Source organism: Sinohyriopsis cumingii, chromosome 1 (assembly GCF_028554795.1).
Source record: "Sinohyriopsis cumingii isolate HCF-2022 chromosome 1, ASM2855479v2, whole genome shotgun sequence".
Taxonomy (NCBI): domain Eukaryota; kingdom Metazoa; phylum Mollusca; class Bivalvia; order Unionida; family Unionidae; genus Sinohyriopsis; species Sinohyriopsis cumingii.
In genome coordinates this window covers 108,470,470-108,497,333 of record NC_142961.1, presented here as the reverse complement: position 1 = coordinate 108,497,333, position 26,864 = coordinate 108,470,470, and the positions used below count along the sequence as shown (strand labels likewise).

The window sequence follows — 26,864 nt, the reverse complement described above, 5'->3', positions numbered from 1 at the left end:
ATTTTTCTGCGATTCATCACATTGCTTGAAAGAACAAAACTCTTGGGTTCTATCACACTGTAGCGCCCTGGGATTATTTTCATAAGTAACGTGCAACGGAATTAAACTTCGAGAAAATTTAGAACAAAAACACTTTTACTTCCACTATCAGATTCAAAAGTACGACCTTTTAATCAAAAGCTATTAAAATTGTTTTAATTATTAGTTACTTGATAGGTTCACACGAGACATAAGCGTTCTAGTCAGTGAAATGTACAAAAGGACAAAGAGGAGATCAAAATAAAGACTGAAACAACAAGGAAAATAATTTATTTTCAAAAATCAAATCATAAAAGAAATAGCTCATTTGTTTTCTCAAAGGCAGCATCTTTAAAAAAAAAAACACGCCCTGCTAAATCAATCAGGCGCAAAACAAAGAAAATGAAGATGGAGGATTACAACAGCACCTCTCTTTATATACAATATAATATCAAAGTGGGACATACAAATGCAAACAAGTTAAATATGAACTTACTTACAACGATGACAACGTTGGGTAATAAGGCGTGGTTTCCAATGACCTAAAACAGAAATTTTGCCATGGATTGACACTGCTAAAGCGAATAGATATCCATACATGTCACTGAACCGCATGTCTATTTGTGGATCATTTCTAGAGAAATCAAGTCCATACAAAAATAATAAATGCTCTCGATGGAATTCAAAACATCACTGATTAAGAAAATACACAATATTTTGTACAAATCATCGAAACTGGTCGTTGCAATCTCATATAATGTAATCGAGAGAATACGGCATTTCTTCTCATAAAGTCAACGACATCTTTCACAGGAGGTAATAAATAAGAATCAAAATATTCAACAACGTGATCATTGTGAAATCATATTACCCACCAACGGGTTTCAAGTCAATGAGTGTCATCCAAGGTGATAACATAAGCTTGAACGTCTTTAGATTTTTGATGACGAAATTAATTTTTAGCGCAAACCTGTGGAAACCATGGAGCCATGGGTCAGAGGGTAATAAATGTCAAAGGTGCTCATTCTTTTCAAAGATAATGCTAAGCAGCGATTTCACACTCGAGTTTTTCTTTAAAGAAGTCTGTCAAGTAAGCCGACGAACGTAAAGTTTGGGTATTCTGGTGCAAGAGAGATTCAATGTGTTTGGTTTCCATTGGGCGGTGGAGATTTCCAATGGTCTTTCAAGGTTTTACACCACTCGTTAAAGATTTTCTCTTCTAAGATAAGTATCCATGATTCTTCTAGATAATCTTCCAACTTTTCTTCTTCATCCATCATTGAACATTTATTGTGTTGCACTTGATTAGGATGATCGATCTGACAGCCATAACAATTTACTCTGGTCAGTAGTGTGATTCTTTCAGCGAGGTGGCGAGCAAAACAGGAGACCAAACATGTTTTTTTTTTGTTCTGGCCATTGTGACACTGTTTTCGTTTATTCTCGCTGTGGTTATGTCTGTGACTGCCGTAGATCCCGTGTTTGATCATTATTATTGTCCATAGTTTCGTGTTCCATGTCTTAATAGCCTAGGATCAATTCTCTCAGACTGTTGACTTCAAGGGTATTGTCGAATTATCCATCCAAATGTTATGTTTACTGTGTCTTCGAGGGTTGTTACAAAGTTACACACGGAGGTTTCCTGGTTTCAAAGGGTGAAAATGTCCCTCGCCTATGCCTTGATCTTGATAAATTAAACCACCACAAACAACATCCTCCTGCATCATCGAGGGAGCAGTTGGTCTCCAATTGTTCTGTCGCTTTAAATATGGTCAAGTAGGATCTCCGATGATTTTTCTTGCAAATATAGTTTCAAAAAGTCTGATGACATGTTGGAACTGGAAAGGATTCTTACCAATAATTATGTTGAGATCAGAATTGCTCATGATGCCAATGAACAAACGTTTAGGCAGTTGGCCTTGGATGTCATGATCAGCGTTCAGAAATAACGGGGAAAGTTTTGACTTCCATTTGTTGTATAGGGTACTTGGATGTACTTCTAGTCAGTCTAAGTGAGGTCGTTTACAGCTTTACGAAAGATCTCCACGAGTCATCAAATGAAACACAACGTTATTTTGATTCAGTCTAGAACATGCATCCACGCCATTGAAAGAAATTGATTGTTGACGACAAGTTTTCTACACCTCCCGGCCGATGTTACTTTTATGTGGCTCCTATAGTAATGATGTTGATGAAGGTGACACGGGATTTATCAGCATGTTTGCACGTTCTTTGACTACAAACCATGATTCGAAACTTCGTGCACAAATTGTCCAACGAAACTGCTCTTTAATGCCACATTTTCCGACTTTGCATGTTCTTTGGTCAGGAAAACTTTCGATATCGTAGAAGTTGTCCATTGTCTTGCTTACACGTTGTAACTGAGGCAAATAAAATGTTCGTTGTAAACGTTTTCCATTCATATTTTCAATTTAGAGATATCGGTGGAGATGGGGATCGGACACATCCACTAACCCATCCATTCGAAAGAAACATTTATGTCATCCAGTTGGGTAAATATCCTTTGTCAATAGTGTATTTCGTTTTTCCGAAGCGAATCAGATCTCTCCTATCAGATACAGGCGTTGCAAAATGTCCTTTGTGGGTAACATAAAATTACTTCATCTTCCAGTAAAATATCATTGAAGATAGCGAGATGAGTTTGAACAGAGTCAGAAACAATCATGTCGTCAACTCTTTCGGTAACAAGCAGGCCGATTGCCACTCTTTGTAACACCACATGATGCATCACAGATAACCTAGGAACAAAAGCTGTTTGTGTATGATGAAGGGATGTAGAGGATACTGTATCCCGCAACTTTAACGATCTGACCTTTCGACAATCACTTTGAGAACAGAGGATGCAGAGTTGGCTTTAAAATTGTGTAATTATGACAGTAAAGGTAATAAAGACACAAAATTTCACACACAAAATAGTATTGTTGTTCTGAACAAGACAGCACAAAATGTCATGTCTTAATTTCAAAAAGTTTATTCTAATTTTATTTCTTTTGATCACAGAAGGATGTTTCAGTGCCATGAAGTGGTGGTAATGGGTAAACGTGTAAACATTCACAAAGCACCTCAGCATGTTGGTATGAATAACGAACGACAACGAATTCTTGTTAAGTGCGACATGTATACTAGGTATAATTGATATTAATCATATATCGCACGAATTGCATCAAAATGACGTTCTCTACCTGCCCTCCCCTCCATGGGGTTGACCAATATTCAGGAAGATTGTAAAACTTATGTTTTGTTTGCATGGTCTGTTTGCCAATGACTCATTTGATTATTTGATGACGTGGCGTATTTTTTTTTTAATGAATTATACACATAAATAACACTAAAATACTAAACATGTTCAAAATGTAATTCTCTTGAATAGTTTAATTTAGTGTTTAATTAAATGTCATTTCCACATAACTGTCCATCTCTATAATAGGCATGATTTGAATTGTGAATTCCTTCATAGCTTGTTGAGGGTTTAGGACCAAGCTGTCCTTTACAGTAATCTAATTTGTAATTTGTCACCCCTCCGGATTTCACCTATAAACTTGTTTTGGCCAACACCCGTAAAATGTAATAGGTAATCATTACCTGTTTGCCCCCCTCCACTCCCCCCCCCAAAAAAAATAAATAAATTCTGCGGGTGTCCCTGGCCAATATACCAGTAACAAATTTTAATTTCCAATAAACGTCAAATCAGCCCTTCCATTGTTAAATTTCTATAATCGCCATACCATTCCATTTACCGCATAACGTTGATCCATAACTACTCATTCGCAATACTACTTTGGGACTTGCATGAATCTACTATTTGATATACGAATCAGCCTTTGTAACATATAATGTTGTTGAACACCGACTAAACTTCTAATAGCGCGTGCCAGGCAACATTCAATGGCTTCACAAGCCTCAGACTGGCACAGACCTTGTGTTAAATTCAATGACCGCCATGCCACCATATAATATTAATTATGATAACCACAATACATAACCCCAATGATAATTTATGCTAACCGCCATGCCAGCCAATCCAGTGTTAAAATCCTGTAGGACACACGGTGCTAATTGTATGGAAGAACTGTGAACCAGTCTGGAAATGGGTGAAAAAGCAATAGAGTATATACGGGATTGGTGGTCCATAATTGGTTCATAATGAAAAGTAAAAGTTTAGTAAAAATATCTTTTGAGAGCTTATCTTATCTGTAATTTAAAAAAAAACGTACACAAGATTCTATTGGTGCAATTTTAGTGTTTTTTACACACTTGACTTAGGAGCACTCAATGAAAGTAGCACCCGATTCATTTGGTGCAGAATCGATAACAGGTGTTTCATGCACATGTAGATGAAAAAAAAGCTGCGGCTCATACGGTGTTCTCCACACAGAAACTTGCACCAAGGATAGTTGTGCATGGAGAAATATAGGTCTAATCATCAGCACCCAGACATTTTAAGTTATTTAATTTTGAATATGATGATGTTTCCATATGAATACTATAGGAGTTGAATTAGTACCGTGAGTCCTGTAATCGCCATGCCTGTCAAACCTATCGCCATAGTGGCCCCCATAACTACTCATTCGCAATGCCACTTGTTGAGTTACAGGAAATTAATCATTAATCTATGAATCAGCTTCTGTAACATGTATAGTCTTGCTCAGCGTTAAATAAACAGCTAATGATTTTGATCCAGATAAAGTGTCACACGATACTCTCATAGTAAAAGGTCTAGGCGTTTTGTTTTACCTGCCATTGGATGATAACAGTAGAGCCTGATTTGCCAATGCATCCTTTCACCACAGATCTAGGGCTATTGTGATTGATGATGTGCATTATCCAACATTTAAATACATTTATAATGCGTACGGTTTCCTTGTGTTATACATTAAATGGCAACCTGCCAGACCGACAGTTGCATGTTAGACATAATTGTGAAGCGTATACAATATTTAGTTAGACGATAATTGTGCTCCGTGCAAGATTTAACAGACTTGTTTATGTTTTCCGAGGGAAATTCCGTTATTAGTCATCATATTTTTGCCTAAAATGAAACTAATATGAGAAATAACCGAGAAGAATGTAACAGTGACTAGGAGGTAAGTACTGTCTTTCGCAGTAGCAGTAGTATTAGTAGTTGTAATAGTAGTAGTAATAGTAGTATCAGTATCAGGTTAATTCTCTGTGGACACTGATGTCGGGGATATTTCCGGTACATCAGGAGTATAGCAGTGAAAAGAGCTCAAACTACTTAACAAAATTTACAAGTATAGATATCATGGGCGCCCACACATAGGGGCAAGGGTTGGTGGTGCTTTAAACAGATACACTTTTACAAGTATATACATGCAATTTGAGAATGGATTTCGACCAGATACAATTTTACAAATAAAAGTTGAATGTGCACGTTATCTAACTGATCAGCTTGAACTCTTATATCTTAAAGGAAAAACGATGCTCTATGGAGTGTTTTGTTTTTAAAAGTGCATTTGATGTGATGTGATGTGATTTTGGATTTTTAACGTAGCTTTAACAATTTTTCAGTCATATCGCTACGATGTCTGCAATGTGGCAGTTTATAGGGGCATCATGCCGCAGACATGTATCATGATGTCCCACCCAGTCACATTATCCTGACACCAGGCCGACCAGTCCTAACACTAACCTCATAATGCTGAGCACCAAGCGAGGTAGCTGTTAGTACGATTTTTGTAAGTCTTTGGTATGACTCGGCCGGAGATCGAACCTTATTTCGAGTAAGTTTACATCTGGATGGAAGTTTGAGTAGACCAGTTTAAACATTCACCATGTAGACTAAATATTCTCTAAGTAGAATCTGAAGATAAACCTAGCCTAACTGTAAATAAGACTAACTTTGAATTCTACATGAACTTGTTTACTACTTACATGAACATGTTGTTTACAACTTACAATCATGGAGAAAAGTTACCCACACATTATAAATTAAATATACATAACAATACTTAACAAGACTAGACAGCAGTAATACTAATTTGAGTCTTCAAAAAGTGATATTAATAACCCATAACACGCTGGCGTCATATCTGAATACTCGACGGTTGATAATATATTCACACTATACACTTTAATAAACAAATCTCTGAGGAAAGACCGGTGGAGATTTCAGACCTTTGTATGGGTTTTGAAAATACGTTTGAATAACAATGCTACTACTACTACTACTAATTATTATTATTATTATTATTATTGTTGTTGTTGTTGTTGTTGTTTTTTTTTTGTAGGCCACGATTCCAGAAACACGTATACGAGGTACATCATTTCAAGGTATACATGGCATTACATAACTCTTTGCATACGTCATAAACTTAATTCACGAATCTTCATGCATGTGTTTGTTCTCAAGTGACATAATTTCCATAGCTGCCTTGTTTAATGTCTGACTGATATATAATAATGCGTCATTTGAATTTTACTTTGTATTCTAGGGAGATAGGTTATTTGTTAATTTTACCGAACTTGTCGGAGTTTCTTTTCTGTTACATAGTTTACGACTGTAGAGTTCTAACGACGATGTATTGTGAGATTATGCAAATTGAGTAAACGTTCATGATAATTTAGTTGACAAATACGCTTCTTACGTAACGGCAGTCAGTTTTTAATAGAGGACAGCGATATTGCAAATCATTTTGCAGAGTAAAAATCGACACACGTTATGAACGTATATTGTCAAGCACTGTTACACACACTCTGGCGTCCAACAATAATTAAAGGTATTTATCCAATGCTTACACAACCATTTTGAACGCAGTTTGATGATTGTAAATATGATCATCACAGCCATCAATAGGGCTGTAACTGTGGTTCCCGCTGAGAGCCACCGTATATAGCTAGGACGACCACAAATCTCTGCATGTGCTAGCATTTGGTTCCAACGAGTATCTTGTAGAGACAAAGTGTGAATGTTATTCGTGCTATCACTGTATTCCAAATACGATTATGCTAAGCCTTTTTCGTTCAAAACGTAAGCTTTGTTCCTATGAAATTACATGTATATGCACTGACGCATTGCAGTTGAAAAGACTCATGTAAAATTTTCTTTGAAAGTAGAAAAGATCGTATCATTCTTTGAATGACATCTTATTTTTGCAGCATCTGAGGAGGGGGCAGTGATGGACCCAGAAGACAAAAGATCATTACGTAAAAGCCGCGTGGCTTTGGTTGAAGACTTGGAACCCCAAACAGTACTGGGCTACCTGGTAGAAGATGGAATTCTGACTGAAAATGATGTCGAATCGATATCTAATGGCAAAACGAGGAAGGAAAGGTGTCATCTTCTGTTATCAGTACTTCCGAAGAGAGGTCCGTCTGCATACGGATCTTTCCAACGGGCTCTGAGAGCGAAAAATATGTTCCCTCATCTGGACACATTACTCAGAATCAACAGACAACATTACACAAGGACTTCTGCAGAGACATCATGTCTCCAGGGAGAAAATGGGATGAAAGTTGCAGATTGTGAGAAAGATGTTGTAGCGACTACAGGAAGTGAACAAAATGTCGAAAACGTCATGGTTACGAACACTCGACGTGGAAAAGATTACGGCGAAAGTCATGTTAAGAATGTAGAAAAAGGACGAAATGTTTGTTGTAAGTGTAGACCCTTCGTCCCGAGATATAGGAAAAAGTCACAGGTATCACGAATTTGCAGACGACATTGCTGTCTGCTGCTTGAAAACATTGAACCAATCGATATCCTTGACCTTCATTTTCAAGAACAAATTCTCAGCGATGACGATTGTGAGAGAATTAGAGGGGGGTCTACCCGTAAGGAGAGATGCAAGACATTCCTGCACTGTCTTGCTAACAGTCATGACGATCGTGTTGTATCCGTGTTGAAACTTTCTCTAAAGAAAAAGTACAGTTACATCGTGGATACAATCAATGAAAATACAAATATATTTGAACAGTGCCACAATAATGTACAAATGCTCGAAAATACGGATCACAATATCATTCAAAAGCAATACTTAAACGTTCCAAATATAGATTTCTCTACAAGACCGACCACTAAACAACCGACGGAGTGGAGCCAAGATGAAATCGATGGCGCAAAACCTGTTTCGATTACAGATGGGTGTGGACAATTGAAAGCCCAACATGACATTGGAGACAACAGGAAGAATAGTGCATTCCTTGATACAGCAGTATATACTGACACTGACGAGGAGGACATTGTCCCCAAATTATGCAAAAGGTCGAGCAAAACGCGTCAAAATACACAACTTTCCACACATTGCAGCCATCACCAAGATATGGTATTAATTACCAATGACAGCTTAGTGTCTGATGCTATTACAATCCAGCCTGGAGCCATTACTCCGTATGAATTACCGAGCAGGCGACTTGTGGTGACCTTTAATTTTCTCAGCACTCAAATAAACCAGGGAAATTTTAAAAAATTTGAATCTCTTTCCTCAGCTCTCCATATGAAATATCACCAGGAACCTAATATGCTTTGCCTATTGGGATATTTCAATGCTAGCACGGAACTGTTTAAAACAAACATCAGTTCTGCCAAGAAACATATTGACTCTGCACTCGAGATTGCCCCACGAACGAGTAATCCTAAATACTTCACTCTAGAATTGTTCACCGTGAAAACGCGAATTTATATCATGAGAAAGAAAATGGAAAAGCTACAAGAATTAATGGATGATGCTAAGATGATTATCGAGGCCGATCCTGTCGGGTGCACGGGCCGGGCTGCGGGGTGGCTGTACCTGAATGAGTCCCGCAGCATCATGATCCAGACGGGAATCCTTAACTTTCGAAAGAAACGGTCCTTTGACACATATACCTGGTTACATGAAAAGGCGAAAACGAGTTTAAGGAAAGCTTTAACAAATTTTCAAGAAGATGGCGGTAAGGATGGTCCCTTTGGATTTGGTTATGCTCTTTGTCTTTTAGTTATTCTGTTGTTACGTTGTGGTGAAAATGGATTAACCATGGGTGTGTTGAGCCCACCAGAAGAGGACGTGAAACAAGCTGGTGACTTGCTCCGACAGCTTGAAAATTCAGAAATTCCCATACCGAAAATCTTAGAAGTTGACTATTACGTTGCGAAATCCGATTACCAGTTTCGAAGAGGAAATACTATCAGAGCCTTTGAGCATGCCCAGCGTGCCCACGATTTAGCTATTGAATTGAACATGCAAGAAATCGTGCAACATGCATATAACAGACTAGTCTTTCTCAGAGCGAAGAAAGCACCTCTCTTAATAAGGGAGTTAAACGAAGAAGAATCTGACGGGATTGTATCTAAATAATCCTTCAGTACATATCCTAAAAAAACTAGTTATAAATATAATACCTACCTAACTATTCTACCTACTCGAGATAAACAATTCTCCTTTTGGGTGTTATGTAAATTGCAGAGTCACTTCAGAGCACAATATATATATATATATATATATATATATATATATATATATATATATATATATATATATATATATATATATATATATATATATATATATATATATATATATATATATATATATATGGCGCGATGTATATTATGAAAGCCCACGCACATGCAATGACTATGGCTCGATTGTATAGAAATCATTACATGTGAAACCTGAAAACATATTGTTAGTGACCTTTTTTGACATCTATAGGTGATGGTAAAGTAAAAAACAAACAATAAACAAAAATACCTGAAAGAGGACACTTTTCTTTTTCTCTTTCTCACGAAGACCAGAATATAAAAACATTTAGACCGTTGGGATTACTGAATCATAAGTTTCTATAGCATGTCAGACGTAAGGAATTTATTTAGAAATTGTGAAAATTCAGAGAAATACAGTGTGGATTTCGAAATCATTAGACTAGACACTTGTTTGCATTAGTATGTGCATATTGCTTTCTGTGTAGAATAGGACAACAACTAGACATATGTATGTATGTATGGTCAAACGCATATGAATTTCGATCTACATCTTAAGATTTTGTCACGTGTTTGTTATAATTAAATCCACTTGTTAGGATGAATGAGGAGAGTCGCGGTTACTCGGTAGTTAGCGTGCTTCATTCGCAAGCCAAACATCGCAGGTTCAAATCCTGTCCAATGCAGCAGGTCGAGTGTGTGGGGATGCTTTGGGGGTGTTTGAAGTGCCCACCTTTCTTTACCTAACTGGTGCCCATAAAAAAAATAAAAAAATTGTTCATTTTGCTCTTGTGCATCCACATGAGTTCCAGGGGCATGGTAGGACAGATGGCCATGGCCACGAAAGTTATTGGGAATTTTGTCTTATTTTTTTTTTGTTTTATAACAATTGTAGATAGTTAAGAACACTAGTATGGAAAGATGGGGTTAGTATACATCCTTGGTTTTTTATCCGTGTTTATTATGTCTGTCCCAGTGTTTGTCTGTCTCTCAGTAAACTCTAAAAATCCAGTTTTCTTTTTAGTTTATCTCTGTTATTGTTTTCTTTTAAAGTTATTCCTAAACAAATGAAAACAAATCCGTCAGGTATAGTAGCAGCAAACAAGGATTGCTTCTCTTGAAAAAGCAGTTGCTCGCGTTTGGACACCATGACTGAGAGAACTGGGCTGAGGCAACCGGAGAGATATAAGAAAAGGAAGATTAGAAAATTAGCTAGATTTCTCTGTCGTATGAGTGAGAAATTAAAACACCATACACAATAACAGATGATATGTTTTATGGGGCTCCGAGTGGCCGAGTGGTCTAAAGCGCTCTCCGTCACGGATCACTGCCATCTCACCTCTGTCTGCGTGGGTTCGAGTCTCGGAATCGACCAATGCGGGAATGTGATAAAGCTTGCCAGTAGCTTCTCGAGGGTCGGTGGTTCCTTCCGGGGATTTCCCGGGTTCTTCCTCCACCATTAATACTGGTCGCCATATATAGCCTATCGTGTGCTGAAAAATGGCGTTAAACCCTACAACAACAACAATGATATGTTTTTAGTAACAACTATTAACAAACTGCTCTGTAATTATTATTTGCCTAATAAAATCTATCTATCTATCTATCTATCTATCTATGTGTTATTCAGATAAATCAGCCCCCCCCCCCCAACCTGTAATAACACTGATGGACAGTTTGAGGTCTGAGCTCACCTTTTTACAAATTCATGCTTTTGACGTGGACGGATCTTTTTTGCAACACATTCGTGTACATTTTAGACTCCGTTATTTCTCGCGGAGTTGCGATCGGTTGAAGTGCCTCTTTGGCGGTATATAGAGGATCGTTCCGGCTCAAAACCTAGGTTCGACAATATGTACGTCCACGAGGAATACACAGCCCTATCTCTGTCACCATCCCGAAGTTCATGGCTAGATCCGACTATTCAGTTCGGCCTAGCAACCAATCAGATGCAACTTTGGGTCCTTATTTAATTAGGAAGTTTATGGTTCTATGGTCATTTGGTTTGTCAGCAGCGTCTTTGGATTTTTCGAATGATTACAATGCGAACATAAGAAGGAATCATCTATAAACAGTAAGTAAGACTATATAAAACTACCGATTATAGTGGATTCCATGGAAGATGCGTGATCAAAATAAAAGGCAAAAATAAAAAATGAAAGCATAATATTTAAAAAAAATGGCAGATAACATTTATGATCTGACGAACTGAAAATTTCAAAGGCGTCAAACTGCATGATTCTATGAAGTGATGAGATTATACCTCAAACCGTCCATCAATCTTAGTTCATGTTTTGGGGCTTATTTATCGGACTATGCGAATTTACGGAAAACAATTGGCAAGTGTTCAAGAAGATGGTGCATAGGATAGTATCTCGTCATAAGAGAATTAAATGAAGAATATGCTAATTAAACAATACAGATCTTAGAAAGGGCTGGTTCTCAGTATGATAATTATCTATCCGATGTACCTACACGATATAAATATTCATGTTATTGCAAAACATAGCATGCAGAGTTTTTTTTTAAAGCATACTCTGTATACATGCTTGCCATTTACTTACATCTGATTCTTGCTTTTCTCAATTCCACATCTACGTAGGTGAAATTAAATTTTATTCCAATGAATCTCTATATCGAAAAGGAACATACATATACAAGTTTACAGGGTTGAATACATTGTCAAAAGCCTCACAAATACAGGGTTTATGGCTCCAGTTAAAGGAAAAATGAATGCATGTGATCTCTTGAAAGCGAGACATTAAATAATGCGAAAGAATACCAAAATACATCAGCACCAGGCAGTTGAGATCACTAAGTTCATGCAGCATGTCAAATGTATAGATTTTACTTCTAATTTGCTTTTGGGGACAATTCAGTCTGCATATGAATTCCAAATAGCATGGTAAGGTTTTGACACGTACAGCTTAAACTTATAATCCACTTGCTACGACGAATAAGGAGAGCCGTGGCTGCTCAGTATTTAGTGCTGCTTCCCTATCACAACACGGTACCACCCTTCGGCGTAAAAGGGACAATATCCACGAAACAAAGACCAATCAGAGCAGAGGCGTTTACCTAGTAAGAAGAATGCGATAGAGAAACAAATATAATGTGCCATTGCAAACAAAGTAGAATAAAGACAAATGTCATGATGTGCCCTGCGAGCAGAGTGATGCCGTGTCATGCAACCAGATTGTTGCAGCACGACTTACAGCACCATCACAATCGATGCCCTTAACTCGGCCATCTACGAATATCTCCTATGCACTCACAAGTCACTCTTTACGCCCCTAACTCATTGAGAATTACGAATAAAAGAAGAATACGAGTTTGTTGTGGGTTTGCCTGATTATAGCAATTTTACCGGTCGACTCATTTAAAGGGAAATGGTCCAAATATCTGGATGAAACCACTCCAGAATCTTTCAAGATATAGGATTTGTCTACTTAGGTCAAGGAGACCAAGTACAGTGTTTCAATTGGGGTGTGAAATTCCACGAATGGAGCATCAAGATTCGGCTAACTTGAGCATGCCATATGGTATCCGGTCTGTCACTAACTTCCCGTTTTCAGTCTAGATTATTATCGCCATAGATACTTGAGATGATTCGTATTTACATTTGAAGCTGTGAGAACGCATTTAAAGATGCTTTTAGATTCAACTGAAAAGCAAATCTCAATGCATTCTTGTCACGTTATAAGTAAGGAACAATAGCCAGATTGTAACATGTATATGCTAGACCCTGAGGCTAATTATTCGCTTCATAAATGTTGCGAGGTAAGCCGACATCAAAAAGACGGAGGGGAAGCCAGTTGTGTATAACATGGCCATAGGAACATGTTACTGGCGCCTTATTCGGCGGCGTGCAATTCATAGGTAAGTGGCAGGAATTGCCGGTTTGGACTCAAAAGAACATCAAGTGAGGGTCGTAAATCCACCCTTGACATACTGCCGGGGAGGGGACAATGTCTGCTAATTATGTAGACCACGGGTGAATCGACATCCACTCGGGATTGAGCAAGGCGTGGCCACTATTGGAATCGCAAGTTTAAATCGAGTGTTTTGAAACTAAACGTCAGTAGTCGCTAAACCATCTTGCGGGAATTACATAAAGAAGTTCTAAGTTACTCCGACGTCATTCGAAATTGGCAGGAAACATTGTTATTCTGGGAATTACAAATGAGCTTCGGAAAGGTCAGTGACTTATTTGCTCGAGTGTCGCAATCTATTACGGCGAGGTAATTGTACTTTAATTATGTGCAGTATGTATACTTCATTACTAGTATCGTTAGTACGTAGAATTACCATTTGTAGGATTTGATTCATTCGTAGTGTTTGATCTCCATACTACATTTTGAGATATGAGCAATGTTTATGTAAAGAATCACCATTGTAATTCGCTATTTGGTTAATTCGTAGTAACCTCGTGCATTTATTCATATGATATTCTAGATTTGCAAATGTTGAATTGAATTATAACTTCGTATAATGGTTGCAGTGTGCAACATTAGTTAATATGAGTATTTGACTATTTGTACATACTTTGTAGGAGTATAATGTGTAAGGATATATCAGCGCATGGATATGTGGATATCTGTGTACAATTTGTAGAAGTGTAATGTACAGAAATGCGTCTGATTACGTGATATTGTTCTGCATAATAAGATTGAGAATCTATATATACCGATGTGATGAAATCCACTGATATATGCATGATAAGCAGTTGATACCGTGTATACCATACCGGAAAGTATGGGTATTTCGATGTGCACGAATGCGTGACCAAAGAAGGTGATGGCTTATCTGACGAGAGATTGTTGCTTAGTGTGAGGCTAGATAGCTAGGGGAAAATACTAATGTCGTTTTGTGTGTTTGGACAGGAAGATTTAGGGACCGGAGGAGCTGTAGGAGACAGAGAAGGGAAATACCCTGGTACAGTTGGTCCCGAGTCTCTGGAGAGAAGGAGGGAACGGATGTGAAAGGCTGAAGGAAGTGGGCGTTGGACTGAAGGGGTACTGGATACCAGTCAAGAAATACTACAGATCAAGAGATGAGTAGAAACACAGGACAGGAAGAAAATCTATCACACTAAGTCAGATGATGAAATAGGCCGTCACTTGGTCGAGTGAAAGATGAGTGATAGGGTTTTGAATATTGAATTTCAATTGAGGAAGGATTATCTGTAATTGAATGACATTAAATTTGTTGCTTATTTGAATTTCACCTTTTGTGTTTTCAGTAATTTAACTGTCGGCATCGCTGACTGGGGGCTCGGAGCTTTGCATCTCTATCACTACTTCAATTTCTAACAAAAACGAGCCAGGGTGGGTTTTCTGTAATAATTAAAGATAATACTGGGAGCATCCCACCCGAACCTAAGGTAGTCAACGACAAGGCCCCTTTACAATTCTCAACTGTATTAGATATTTAAACCATTGGTACTTGAATGCCAAACAATACTGAATGCATTGAAATTGTTAAAATTGTCAGGCATGCAGTAACTCAGACTTTGGATGCTAATGCGTCAACAGCGATGCAGTAATAAACCAATTTTCGTGGCAGGATTTCGATGAAATAGTTCAAAAGTGCCTGGATTGCTAAGTATTTTAATGAAAGTATTGGCCGAAAACGAGATTCTTCTGCGAAGTGTTGTGTGTGGGGGTTATCACCTTTGTTCTAGGATAAGGTGTAATATTGGACTTCTTTTTGCGCATGCATGACTATCCCATCGAAAAGATATTAATGTGAATGGCTAGTTTGCAGGAGCACATTCTAAATCTACAAGTTCATGCATGTATCACTGCATTTTATGTGTTCAAGAGAAATTCAAACTAAAAATAGTTACCGACTTTTAGATTATTGCTATTTATATAATACAACAGCATTGCTTCTTTGAAAAGAATGTGACTGACACTCAATACGGGTACAACGTTCAAGATGTCAAGACTTCTTCTATGAGCGTGACACCGATTTCAGTGATAATGGACAGTTTTGTAGAACTAACTTAGGGTCTAATTGTATGCTTTTTGATCAGCTGAAGAGAGAACGAAACGTTAAAAGACTATCCATTTTACATCACATTCAATGTGATAAGTCAGTGAAATGATCCAAACCTTAATGGATTACACTGGTCAACAGTGAAATCATTACTGACTTGAAAAGGCCCTAATCTGTAGTATTTTGGTGTGCCGAACACGAATATAACCGTGAAAAATTTGTATTGGCTCTCGTTTTGAAGATATTCATATACCTCATTTTCTATGTTTCACTGTGTAAATTTCTCCAGTAGGACTGCAGCAACATCCGGAATAATGATGTAACATTGCATAATACCATCATGCTCACATCATCCACAGTTGATTGCATCATTTTCTGATGCAATGCAATACTAATGCCATGCGGCTGCTGAAGTAAGTTGACGTCAGCAGAGTACTATACATGTGTAGGCCTATTATACTAATGCCAGGCGGCTGCTGAAGCTGACGTAAGCAGTGTACTATATAAAGCCCAATCAGATAGGTTCAGCATTTAAAATATTTTAGACGTTGTGCGAGACAGTTCAAGCTACTGTTACATAAAACTTATTATTTTATCCATTTACGTACAATAAAGAACAGTAATGCCTCGAAAGTGTGTTAATACCGCGGACAATTTTTGCTATATTTGTGGGGAAGTGACATTTGCCAACCAGAAGAAAAGTATCAATTCTCAAGTGAAGAAGGCATATCATCTTTACTTCGGATGCAAGGTTGGTGACCAAGACAAGCCTTGGGCTCCGCATATATGCTGTGCTACATGTACAACACAGCTTTCACAGTGGTTGAATTGCAAAAGGTCATCAATGCCGTTTGCAGTCCCAATGGTGTGGAGACAGCCAAGCAACCACCTAAATGACTGTTACTTCTGCTTGGTTCCTCCTCTTTCCGGCGGAATAACGAAGCGAAAGAAGTCGAGAATAGTCTACCCAAACATTCCGTCTGCATTGAGACCAGTTCCACATGGTGAGGGACTTCCTATTCCAGAACCTCCAGCAGAATATTCTCTTGATTCATCTGACGAAGACAAAGGTGAGTCGACCTGTTCTTCTCTTGGTCCATCAGCATGCAGTGATCCAGATTTTCACTGTGGTGCATCATCAACCCCACACAGAATAACACAGGAAGAACTAAATGACCTGATTCGTGATTTGGACTTATCAAAGAACAAGGCAGAATTGCTAGGATCAAGACTCCAACAATGGAATCTTCTAGAAGAAGATGTCACAATTACTGCATATCGAAAGCGCCACCAGCAATTGGAGCCTTTCTTCAGAAAGGAAAGTAATCTGATATTCTGTTCCGATATTGAGGGCCTCATGAATGCTTTAAAAATCACTCATGACCCACAAGAATGGAGACTATTTGTGGACTCTTCGAAACTGAGTCTCAAGGCTGTGCTTTTGCACAATGGAAACATTCTTCCATCTATTCCAGTAGCGTATGCTGTCCACATGAAAGAGACATACGATAACTTAAGGCAGCTACTGAATTCCATTGAGTATAACAAGTACAGCTGGCACCTCTGTGGTGATTTGAAGGTAGTTGCCCTTTTAATGGGACTGCAGCAAGGATAAACAAAATACATGTGTTTCTTATGCGAGTGGGATAGCCGAGCAAGGGAAATGCACTACATGAGGAAGGAATGGACTCACAGGCAGAATGTAGCCATTGGAGAGAAGAATATCCAACACCCAGCTCTGGTTGAGGCTCAGAAAATCTTGCTACCACCCCTTCACATCAAACTAGGTTTGATGAAGAACTTCGTGAAAGCCATTGACCGGACTTTGCCAGCATTCCGATACCTGCATGAAAAATTCCCTCGACTCAGCGAAGCAAAGATTAAAGAGGGAGTTTTTGTGGGTCCTCAGATTCGAGAGCTTTTCAAAGATGACCGGTTCAACAACTTGCTGGAAGGTGACGCGAAACAAGCATGGAATGCTTTTCGCCTAGTTTCTACAAACTTCCTCGGAAATGTTAGGGCAGAAAACTATAAGGAACTAGTAGAAGACATGTTGATGAAGTATAAGAAACTTGGCTGCAATATGTCTCTAAAGATTCACTTCCTTCATTCCCATTTGGATTTCTTTCCTAGCAACTGTGGTATTGTTAGTGATGAACACGGCGAACGTTTTCATCAAGATATCGCAACAATGGAACAAAGATACCAGGGAAAATGGTCCACTACAATGCTGGCTGACTACTGCTGGACACTCCTCAGAGATGCTCCCGAACAGCTGTACAAGAGACAGGCGAAGAAATCTAAGATGTAGTCAATGACTTGATTTTTTATAGGTAGGCTAGTACAGTTGACCTTTTACTATTGGAATGCATTTCGTTATGTAAACATTAATTTCTTGCAGATTACAAAAAAACTAGAGCCAATTTTGCAATTTGACTGTCATATTCGTGTTCAGCACATAAAAATTGATAAGAATTGACTAATTTTATTTCAGTAACATGACTTTTGTAAAAATTTGTTGTCCAGTGTTACCAACTGCTTTTAAATGAACTCATTCCTTTTGAAAATCGGACGACATTTCGTGTTGTTACCTGTAGATTCTTGTATGTAAACGTATCAACATTCATCCAAAGACATGGGCACCAAAACGTCCTATGTACATGAGAAACCCACTGTGTTAAAAGTAATGCTCTTAGCGATGAGTACTACTTCTCCATTTCAAGAAGGAGTAGTCGGACATTAACCACTCTTCATACTTACCAAGAGGTGTATTTGGATATCTGGTTATACGAACAGATTTACCACTGGAATGATGTAATTGACTGGGCCAGTATTGGATTCTACACCTGGAAACAAAAGGCGGTTGCTTATGTCAAAGACGTGGTTGTCTGACCTGTCACAAAAAAGAAACAAATGAGAACTTTAAAAAAAAATTAAAATGTTGTCTTGCTGTATTACTATGAAGAAGAAACAAAGACTAAATATGTTTACTTTTCTCTATGAACTGTCTTATGTTCTTTGCAATTGTCTCAGAATTATTAAAATCACTAGAGCTTTATTACTGTATCGTCCGTACTCATAATGACTGACGAAATGTGATATTGTCAAGGTTCTCAGGCATTATATTTTTGCCATGTTGATTGCTCTACCAATCGATTTCTATTTAGTCATCATTTACGGTATGATTTTACAAAGAGAAGCAATCAGTTCATGTGAAGTTATGCCATCTCTTGGACATGTAGATTGTTGGCAAAACTGAATTTTTCAAATGAGGGATTGATCACAAGGCACTTTTGTTCGATCGATCTCTTTGACATGATGTTACAAAGAAGAGTAATCGCTATATGGAATAGTTGGGAGAAGAAGAAGAAATAAAGGTTTGGGTTACACGAAAGGTACATTATCGCTACACTATTTTGATTTCATTACCCTTATTTTATTTCAATAAACAATTACGAACACCATGGCTGATTCTATGCTTATGACGATGCCACTCAAAGGTCTTATGAGTATTTTACTAATTGTTATTAAATATTCCACTCCAGAATTATTTTAGATTTTGTACGATTTGTTTCACGATAATTATCAAGATGGTCTAATAATTTACACCTCACTATTCACTTCCATTTTTTTCTAAATGTATTCAACACAACTTCCCTTCGATCCCATCCTCTTGCCAAATTTATTCGTACACTGTCTGCACTAGTGCATTCACATTTGTTGGTCTCGAAGAAGTTCTACAGTCGTGTACTTTGACAGTACATCAATTTCGACAAGGATTCAATCACATTCCTCGTGAAAGGCGACGTTGTTTTGCAAAGCATAAGATGAGCCCTAATGCCGTAGACTGAGCTAAAAACAAAATTCACAAAAAGAACAATGCAAATAAAAAGACAGAGACGAAAGTGGCAGTCTGTTCACACGCCACATCCTCTTCTGCTAAGAAGAAAACCGTAACGACCAATTTATCCTCAAGAACAAGGGGAACTGCATTCTAGAACACGCACGTACTGACGGAAACCTCGACCGGTATTTCACCACACCGACAATTGCTACCGTCTCCTCCTCTTCTGTACTAGTGATGATGTCAGCTAAATTTGATGTGAGCCAAGTATTATTATATCTGATGAAGAAATTAAATTCCATCTCTAAAGAGACTGCTACTTCTCCGTTCTCGTTATCTTCCGTTCTGACTGATGCTGCGGATATAACGATTGATCCCTTAAGACAAAAATGCAAGACATAGCATGAATACTACAAAGCTGACAATCCAAACAAGAACGGACACGATTTAGTTCTCTGACAACACATTGCCGTCAGGTGGTACCCAAAGTCAAGTTGGTACGACGTACGACAACCACTTGAGATGAATCCTAATGCAGCAGAAGAAGTACTGAACAAGAATCACGTTAGTTCTTCTAAAAAGGATTTCTTCTTCCAAGAGTATCCAGTTACAGCATCGACATCAATAAATGTCTACAAAAATAAAAGGAAAGAAAAAGTTATATCCTTCCTCATTTAGGTAAACATTGGGATTTTTGTCTATACTTACCAAAGACAATGCCCTATGCGACAGAAAAAGAAATCATTCAAAAAGCACCCATTTGAGTATTATTTTAATATATCGAACGGAAAGGTTCATTTTACTGAAACAGTCAGATAGCGATTAGATGATATCGTCACATTCTTTGAAAACTTGTTAGAAAGAAACTTCCAGTCAATCAAAATAAAAGGTGATCGTTCAAGGAGGATGATTTCTTCTTATACTGGTAGATATTCTTGTTAAAAGCCTATATTCTCTTGTTAGGATTGGTCGCTGGATCTCTTTCATGAAGACTGAATGATCAACATACAAAGACAGACCTTTCAAGATCTTCACACTCGTACACCTGGACTTTATGGAAGGTCGAACATTGACTTTGGACAAGATTGCCAAACCTAACGTGAATGATTTCAGGAATGTCATTAAATCTGACTCCCCGCCAAATTACCCCACACAACAGAAGCTACCAAAAACGACATATAGAGGCACTGCGATGGAGATGAAAGAGAAAGGCGAATAATTCAAAGAGTTTTAAATATACCTGCTCAAACACCCAAGTTGGCACATCGCACATCGCACATCAAGTACTGGCTGGATCAAAATGTTCACATGAACGCCTTTGGCAGGAGGAGAGAAAAAGTAAGAAGTGAGGTAACAAGTTGATTCGATATGAATAAAACACTTTAACATGCTGTTTTATTTTGGTTTTGTCATTTTTTTTAGGGCGGCCGGTTTCTTTTAGGACAGCATGATACCCCACATCTGCATTCTATGATTTAGCATAGTAAAATAAACAAGGAATAAAATGTGTTCGAGTATAAACTGGAGACTCCATGAAGTCACGATCCGTGCAAACGAGGTAAAGCATCTCTTGGACTTAATTCGGTAAACATAACCCAATTCTACCATAAAATGACAAAGAACTGATAAATAAGACATGAACGATGAAAATGAAAGGGAGCAAATAGATTGGGAGAGAATAAAACCCTGACAACTGTTTCTCAATGAGAATAGCATTAGCAACAATAGCAGCAGCAAAAACAAAGCATGAATACACCTTTATATGAGAAGGGGAGAATTTGGAAAGCAAGGCTATCTTTTTCTATTAATCCGTGTTCTGGAGACAGATGGAATATGAGCTGTCACGTTTGCAGAGTCCTGTCCTGGAGGTGCGGCAACCTGTATGTCTCAAGAATATATTTGTTGATAACGTTTGCGTTATAATGTTTTGTATGTGACTGTCTTTGTCTATGGTTTGGTCTTCCAAAACACAACTTAAATTCCTTCTTCCAGTGTCATGAGTGATCATATTTAAGTATAATAATATGTTTATGCTAGGACTCCTACTCCTTCCATTTTCATCACTGAATTGGTGTGGGTTGCTAGAGAGATGGCTATGGAGGTCAAGTTGTGTCTAGTCGGTTGCGGTCAGAAAATAAGGTTTTATACCTTAGTATCAACCATAATGAACGAACAGACCACGCACAATATAAAAATACCAAAAAGTACATGAGTAAAGCCAGTTTCATGTTCAATAAGAAGCATGACTAAGATCTGTATATAATATGTACTTTACCTCACAAAGGTTTGTAATGTAGATATGTAATTTGAAATGCATAGGTCCCTGACAAAAGTTTAGACTCCTAAGGAATAAATGCCACTTGTAACATTATTTATGCTGCACTCATAAACGAGCGTTTTATTAGCGACAATCTGGAGAAAAAACCCCAGAATGAAACAAGAGTCTCTCTGCTGTCCGAAAACAACTAGTACTATTTTTTGCGATTTGGATTTTTATTACTTCTTGGTCACAGCCTCTATCTCCCGTGACTTTTATCTATTTTAGCAAGTAAGCCACACACGTTGTGCAACCCGTGCATTAAATAGTCCACCAATGTAAAATGGCCAAGCTACATTCATACAGTGACGCAGACCTGTGACCGGCTAACCTGACTATGACAACTTGTTTGTTTTAAAACTTGTCTTTTCTTGTCTGTAAAACCGCACGGTTCCTAATTTGTGCTCGGGGTTGTCGGTGAATTTCAATTTCAGACTAGACTGTCTCGAATTCGGCTACGATAATTATTTTTATCTTCGATTGCCGCTGAACACAGTTTACTGTTCATCTTGAGACTGCTTTGTGCCGCGCAAGCATTTCTAAATAAACGAGTATTCGTGAAGGTAATCCTTTCGAAATTAATTTTATAGCATCACCAGAGACATCCGTTACTGTGTATATATCCCCAACAAAAATTTCGATTGGTGCACCAACAATAGTTATTGTGGTGAGTCCTGTCACACCAAGACCAACAGTTGTTGCTGCGCCAAGCCCACAACTAGCATCTACAACCAAATACACACGTTTGTATTTCACGATCAATGCGGTTCTTTTGATGATTTCATCTCGAAGCTGTTGCTCGGCTTCAGTTATTTTTTTTTATGTCGTTTACATTGAGGGTTCATCATAGTTCTTCTATTATTATTATTTAAATGTATAGAACAATTGCACGATTGGCATTCCCTGTCTTGACTCATCACACCCAAGTGTAATACGCATACGCACTTCTAAGATATTAATCTTTTCTTTCTGGAACAACTATCATTCAGATAAAAAAATTCTGCCTGACGAAGATTTAAAGTCTCAAAAAGTCTACGTTCTGGTAACTAGCACCCTTTTCATTAAAAATATACTGGTTGCACCTGTGCCTGGCGTGTTAAATGTTGTTTTCGTCTTCGCCTAATAACTGTTAATCGGACGAGGGCGTCCTTGTGGAATAACAGTCGATATTTGTCTGGTCTCATTTGAGTAAATGTTCGTGTAACAAATTCATTGTTCAATACAGCGGTTAATTCTGCTTGATCCTTCTAGAAACAATATATTGACACTTGGGGGTGCAGTCAATGCTTGAACGTTTTCACGAGCTAATGTGATTGCTACATGCTGGCCTTGACTTGGTTGTGGTATATCAGAGTGGTCCCAACTATGAATTTACATTTGGCGCTTGCCGTAACTATATTCGAGTGTACATGAGGGTCTGGTAACACCACCCTGACACAGATATTCGTCGGCAAGTGAGACAAAATTATGATCAATTTTATCATCCACTGCCATTCGATCTAACATCCCGTTGGTAAATTCCACAACCTCATCAACACGGTCAGAATCTATTCTATATAACGATAAATCTAATCTTAAACAGAAAGGCCAAATATGTTGAATTAGCCTTAAGGAAAGATGTGTAATGCTTCAAAAAGAATTTCGTCTTCAGCTGTCAATGATGTTGCTATTGTATATACGAAAGATTTAATACTGGTACCAAGATCGTTACTCGTGTACCAGCTTATCATTTATCAATCGTATTAAGTGACTCATCTTGATAATAGTCGGATATGATAAATAAATACGATCCAGACTAGCGTGCTGTTAAGATTATAAGTTTGGGTTTATCAAGAACATTTGCATCATCAAAAACATTTCGGCCAGTTGTTATTGAACAATCCGGTGGTCACTAATATGTATTGCAAACAAATTTACTACTCGTGGTGTAGGCACGTTAGCGATTTGTCATCCACGTATTAGTTTGTTGTACCATCAGCATCATCAACATATTCTTTGATATAAGCAACCGACATACCGCTGGATCTCATTCCACCGTTTTCAACCATATTCTTTTAACTTGACAATAATAACTTGAATGTCGAGGTTAGACGTTTCAAATCAAAAGTTTGATGTATAAAAAAAGCTCACTTTGAACGACACGAGCAACAACTGGGCTGGCTAATTTAGTCAGAACCGCTTTGGTGGCAAATCGGTTCAGATCCACATGAGCACCGTGTCGTCGGGCTGAGTAACATCCGTTAATGTTTTAATGTGCAATCAACCAGTGCTTGAGGTGTTCGTGGTGATGCATGCAACTCTTCAACAACAAGATGACTGCATATGGGTCCATCCGTGCGAGTTTGTACTGGTATAGTCGAATGCAACATTGGTTGTCGTTCACCGTTTTTCATTAATAACCAACAATTTCAAATGGTGGCGCAAGTAAATACGAATCAAAATACAAACTATGCAGAGGTGTTAACACGTATGGAAACCAAAGAATGCAAGGCACTGTTGTCAAATCCAGTTTGACAATACCGGTTTAAAGTGTACATTGCACAATCGATGCAAATTACGGATAAAGACACCATGAAATAGCGCGTGAAATATTTCGTCATCGCGAGTAAATCAAGATTGGATAAAGGCGTGAACTTTAAAGTCTTGTCCCGGGTAATCAGATACATCTTTCCGATGATATTTGAGGACTCGTTGTGTGTAATCGAAGGTCTTTCCCTTTTTTATTCGAATATGACCACAAATTGCCTTTTTCAAAGCAACTCCTGATGAAATTCCGACAGCCCATAACTACGCAGCTTCTGCAGCCGCTAGAGCCACTGCTGTTAACAAGGCTGGAATCGTTGTATGGAATGGAAATATTTTACCAATCTTTTGCATTTGTGCCACCTCTAAATTTGATAAGTTTAATGTCGCCGAGGTGTTATTGTTTGTGTCCGCATTAAGCTGTGCTAGTTGCGTGTGGGTCAATCACACATGGATATTTCGATTAAATGTTGTTGGAGAAAGTTGCAATGTGACCCCACAATTGTTTTCATTGCATATTTTATTTTCCCCATCTGATTTTCACTAAAGCCGACCTTCATTTCTTGATAGGACGTTATTATTTAAATATATAACATATTTAATTAACAGTTATCCACGTTAATCGAGGACCCTCATTCAACCACCAGCACCCTCCAACAAGGAGAGTCTTGTCAGAAAGAATCACAGCATAATATAGGTAACTACCAGCTGTAACTGCACCAACACGTGCATAAAATGCATATCAAGAAATGTTTGCATGAACATCTCCAGGTATTTTAGTGCAAAGTAATGAATCGGGTTAAGCGTACGAAAGACTTGTTGGGAAACAAGTGTCCATATTTTGATGTCGGTACATATACGACCACAGATATACAACATGATTTTCGTCATAGTTATGCCGAATTGCTTCAGAAGGTTCTTAATCACCTTGGAATCAGCAACATACGGACGCCAGATTGGGGTTCGCCACGGTCAGTGATAAAAGTAAAACATACGGTGACAATAGATGTTTTAAATCGACGATTTTGTCAGCGTTATATCCCGCTGGTGACAATAAAGACAAACCTCGAAAATACCAGTAACTCATATTCGGTAATATAAAATATTCTGTACAGGATATCAAGTCCACACTGATCAAATTTGATACACTTTACCCTGGTACTGCATTTGTTAACATTAGCATTGATGAGAACAGAGAATATATTTTTCCAATATACTACTTTTGCAGTACATAAACATAATCGTGTTATTCAAAATATACAATTTTATTTACAAAATAAGAATTCCCGCAATCAGAGTGTTTTTTAAAATTATATAAATTTATATTATAACAAAATACATTTTATAAAAATTCTTTCAAAATTTAAAAGTGAGAATACCCTCCTGGTTAACTGTGCTGAGTCCTCAAGGCATATATATATATATATATATATATATATATATATATATATATATATATATATATATATATATATATATATATATATATATAGAGAGAGAGAGAGAGAGAGAGAGAGAGAGAGAGAGAGAGAGAGAGATAAAATTCCAAAATAACAACAAACAAAGTTTAAGATATATTATAGACATTTGAAACAACATAATTTTTATATTCAAACCTGTTTGACGATTGTAACATACTTCTATTACTACGCATTTCTTATTTTCTTTGTTTTTTTTTACTCCTGTTTTAATTATATTTTGATCACATGAGCGGAACATATTTAAGGATAACTACTGTAACACATTGATGGGGGGGGGGGTAATTATCATTCCTATGATATTAGCAGTGGGCCGATATTGAGTACATTTTCCTATTGCATACAAAATAGCAATAAACATTGACAAGTTCACACAGTGCGGTAAAAATGCTTACAAGGAGTGGCGTCAGAATTTGGATAATAATCAAATGAAGGAAAGTTAGAATTTTAGTTCTGTGTTAGATATACCATAATGACAATGAAATCAGTGCACATCACTTGCAATCAAACTGCGACATGAATATGTAGGAGTATGTAAGAGTATGTAGGAATATGTAGGAGTGTATGTAGGAGTATGTAAGAGTATGTAGGAATGTATGTAGGAGTATGCAAGAGTATATAGGAGTATGTAAGGGTATGTAGGAGATGTAGGAGTATGTAGGAGTATGTAAGAGTATGTAGGAGTATGTAAGAGTATGTAGGAGTATGTAAGAATATGTAAGAGTATGTAGGAGTATGTAGGAGCATGTAGGAGTATGTAGGAGTATGTAAGAGTATGTAGGGGTATGTAGGAGTATGTAGGAGCATGTAGGAGACATAACTGCATTTACATTAGTCTGAGAACAATACAGTGAAAATATCATTATAATCGTAAAACCAGTTCGGTGTGGTTGAGTGCAACCGTTAAATGGACTGTTTTACTGGAGCTACCTTTGACGCGTAGAAAAGAATTTATGGCCTTGATCGTTTCAAATAAATATGACTCAGAATTAGGCCGTATGTTGGCCGATAAGGTTCCAATGTATTTTGAGATCTATAGCAAGAATTACACATGTCAAGCGATGGCTCCGACACTCTGACTATTTTATCATTTCAGCATACATATATGACGAAAACCACGACAACATTAATTAATAGTGCCAAACCAGTCAAGGCAGCGCCACTTCTGATTTGTTTAAAGGCATAAATCCGTTTCTATGGCGTTATTACCGAGCCAAGAGACCATAAGACACACACACACACACA

The 26,864-nt window shown here is 37.7% G+C and overlaps 1 protein-coding gene and 1 long non-coding RNA gene across 4 annotated transcripts in view; one reads left to right on the top strand and one right to left on the bottom strand.

Moving 5' to 3' along the window:
* Nucleotides 1–26,864, bottom strand: part of LOC149807561 (uncharacterized) — a 71,017-nt gene that overhangs the window by 28,379 nt on the left and 15,774 nt on the right. For all 3 annotated transcript variants that reach the window (XR_016422891.1, XR_016422904.1, XR_016422897.1), the window contains exon 2: nucleotides 18,218–18,350. This is a non-coding gene — a long non-coding RNA (uncharacterized LOC149807561). The remainder of the gene's footprint in view (nucleotides 1–18,217; nucleotides 18,351–26,864) is intronic.
* Nucleotides 4,699–10,468, top strand: LOC149807563 (uncharacterized). The gene is made up of 2 exons (XM_089967848.1): nucleotides 4,699–5,123; nucleotides 7,156–10,468. Exon 2 carries the CDS (start codon nucleotides 7,176–7,178, stop codon nucleotides 9,330–9,332), a length of 2,157 nt encoding a protein of 718 aa, XP_089823974.1. The 5' UTR covers nucleotides 4,699–5,123; nucleotides 7,156–7,175; the 3' UTR covers nucleotides 9,333–10,468.